This window comes from Hippichthys cyanospilos, chromosome 4 (assembly GCF_059441005.1).
Source record: "Hippichthys cyanospilos isolate Australia breed blue-spotted pipefish chromosome 4, RoL_Hcya_1.0, whole genome shotgun sequence".
In the NCBI taxonomy this organism is placed as follows: Eukaryota; Metazoa; Chordata; class Actinopteri; order Syngnathiformes; family Syngnathidae; genus Hippichthys; species Hippichthys cyanospilos.
This window is the reverse complement of record NC_142372.1, coordinates 21,449,149-21,452,027: the sequence shown is the minus strand read 5'-3', so window position 1 is coordinate 21,452,027 and position 2,879 is coordinate 21,449,149. Positions and strand designations below refer to the sequence as shown.

General features: G+C 41.6%; 1 protein-coding gene across 1 annotated transcript in view; it reads right to left on the bottom strand.

Moving 5' to 3' along the window:
- Positions 1-1,927, bottom strand: part of LOC148424993 (homeobox protein aristaless-like 4) — a 26,379-nt gene extending 24,452 nt beyond the window's left edge. The window contains exon 1 of the mRNA XM_088413514.1: positions 1,600-1,927. Within this exon, the coding sequence (XP_088269640.1) occupies positions 1,600-1,927 (328 nt within the window). The remainder of the gene's footprint in view (positions 1-1,599) is intronic.
- Between the last annotated feature and the right edge of the window lie 952 nt (positions 1,928-2,879).

Below are 2,879 nucleotides of genomic sequence, written 5' to 3'. Positions count from 1 at the left end.
AATAAAACTTTTTTTTTTTTTGGGGTGGAAGGGTGAACCTGGTCTTTTTTTCCCCTTCATCATTGCGATGCTGGTAATGACAGAGAGTTGCGTTGGAAAACTGCATGATGGGTATTTGAGCCAATGCTTTCCCAGTGCAGTTGAGCCTTCATCACTTTGACACTTTTTTCACCCCTTCCTTGAAACCTTATTCTCAAGTGTAACCCAAGGGGGGGGAAGAGAACATTTTATAGAAAAAAAAAACATTTTGAACAACGGATTGTTTTTATGGGGTTTCCGATTGTAAATTCTGCAGATTTTGTGGCCTAAATGTGTTTATAGTTTAACTATTTCACCAGGGTTTGTTGATGCTTTACGAGGCTCTCTAAATACATGAATAAATAATTCAAATAAAATAACATATGGAACGGTTAGTCTGAATTACTTTGAACTTTAACTTTAAAACGTGAAACAGTCAACACAGTGTTATGAAAATTTGCAGTTACGTTATTCACTCAAAACTTTAACTATCAAGCAAAACGGTACGGTTATGATCCAAATTAAAAACACATATTAATCATATCAATCTGTACGTCGTTAGAATAATAAAATAATACCAATCTTATTTTTGTTTTTTCGAATTAAAAGGCCTCCGTCGATGGAATGTAGGTAAATCGCGGATTAATAAACAAATATTAAATAGGTACAGTTCTAGAACAAAAAAACAAATATCACATCGCTGTCGATGTGAATTAAGAATGGCAAATGGATATTGATTGTTGTACGTTTAGTTTTATGAACATTCCATGAAATCTACATTTCTAATTCTTGTTTGATTGCTGACATTTTGGTTGGTCTTACGGGGAAAATAATAATCTTAGGCTTTATATTTAACCGACAAATTAAAAGGAAAGGAGAGGTGACATTTTTACGCATTTGTGAAAGAGTGTCCTTCTATGGGGACTTGTAAAAGGTCCCATCTCTTTAAATCCGACTTCTTCCATCCCTGCAATCAAATTAAATTTTTAAACAAATATTTAAATTAATAACGGGATGTACAACAACGCGTTTTTGCCTCCTCAATTCGAACCTCTGCGGCTTTCTTTAAAAGGTGCAACAATTTTAAATATTTCCGATTAAATCATTGCGATTTATTTTTCCATATAATTGTCACTTTTATATTTGAGGTTTTTCTTCCTGTAACACGATTCGCCTTTTTACTGTTGCTCCTCGCTGTTCATCCCCAAACGAGGGTCAAAGTTTTATTCACTAGTCAGCGGCCCATTTTGGTGCAATTAAATCTAAGTGGGGCCAATAGGGCCGATAACAATAACACCACCAAGTTACCCAAAACGTGCTAATTCAATTGGGAGATCCCGGTTCGATCTAATTAGAGATAATGATGCAGATTATCGAATGTAATGAGCGCGTATGCAATGAAGGTAACGTGATACGGGGCAAAAATACGACCATCATTTCCTGAACAATCGCAAAAAAATTTGGGAAGCTTCAGGATGCATTGAGACAATTTTTCAGCGAGACGCCTGCAGCATCCTCCAGTTTTCTTCTTTCGAATGGAACGCGCTTTTGCTGAGCAGTAAAGTCGGACCATGCACTCACCATAGCAGGGGAGGATCTCTGTGCAGCGTCCGCCTTCACCGTCCTCTGGAGGTGTTTTACAGGAGGACCTGTGTGTGAAGAGGCTGAATTTGCTGAAAGCACCGTGACCGGCGTCCGATGACGTGTGACAGTCCTGCTGGAAAGGCCTCCGCGGCTCGTCTCCGTACGCGTGACCTTTGCTGGCCTGCGCGAACGCAGTGGGACTGTATTTGGGGTCGGGGGATGCAGGGAACGTCCTCAAGTGCTCCGTTTGTCGGTCCCGAGGTTGACTATAAAATGCATCCATGGAGGTCATATCACTATATGTGCTGCAGGTCCCGGCGCTCATGCCTAAAAAAAATGGGGAAAAACTCTCTCTCGCTCCCTCTCTCTCTCTCTTTGGAAATGGAAGCTGCACACAGACGCGCGCACACGTGCGTGCACACACACACACGCCCCTCTATAGCTCACACGCACACATTCACGCGTGGGCCTACAGCAGCTGGCTTTGGTTATAAAACCATTGAGAACTTTTCCAGGAACAGTGTCGTTGAGCAAACACCCCCTTCAGGTCTGAGGACGAGGAGGAGAAGAATGAGGATGAGAATGACCTTCCACCTCGACAGCCTTATGCCAAGTGCCGTTGACAAGGGTGAGCTAGGGCCCTTATTAGTGCAAACTGCTGGTGATGGGAGGGGGGGGGGGGGTAGGGGGTGGGGTTCAAATGGGCGTGACACGTGACATCGATTGAGTGGCGAGACAAACACATCCCGTGAGTGATGGCGGGAGGAACACGATTTCATGCTTCATCCGCAATGCATTAAGGGCCACGGGCCCCTCGACATCGGGCCCCACAAACGTCTGCACCACGTGGATTCAATGACTTCATTCATTATCATTTGCATTCAGCATCATCCTTGCAAAAGATTTATTTCCGTACTATTGAGACGTAGAGTTGAACCTCGGTGTCAATGGTTTTGAAAAAAGCATTTAAAAAAAATTCGTAATTAGCACTGCAATATTGCCACATTGCAATGAGCAAAAATGTTCAAAATAAATTTTTACTCTGATGCACAACAATTTGTCACTTGACCCATTTGAATGATCTTATTATTATTCTGCTCTGGGGACAAAAAAAAAAAAACCTGAGCTGTATTGACTTTATAAAATAACATGTAAGAGTGGCTGGCATTACGTTCTCTCTCAGTCAGTCTCATGATGTTGATGATGCTTTATGAGCTGGAAAGTCTTTTACTTCACAGCTGTATACTATCAAGATTTAATAGCTTGAATTTCTTGAC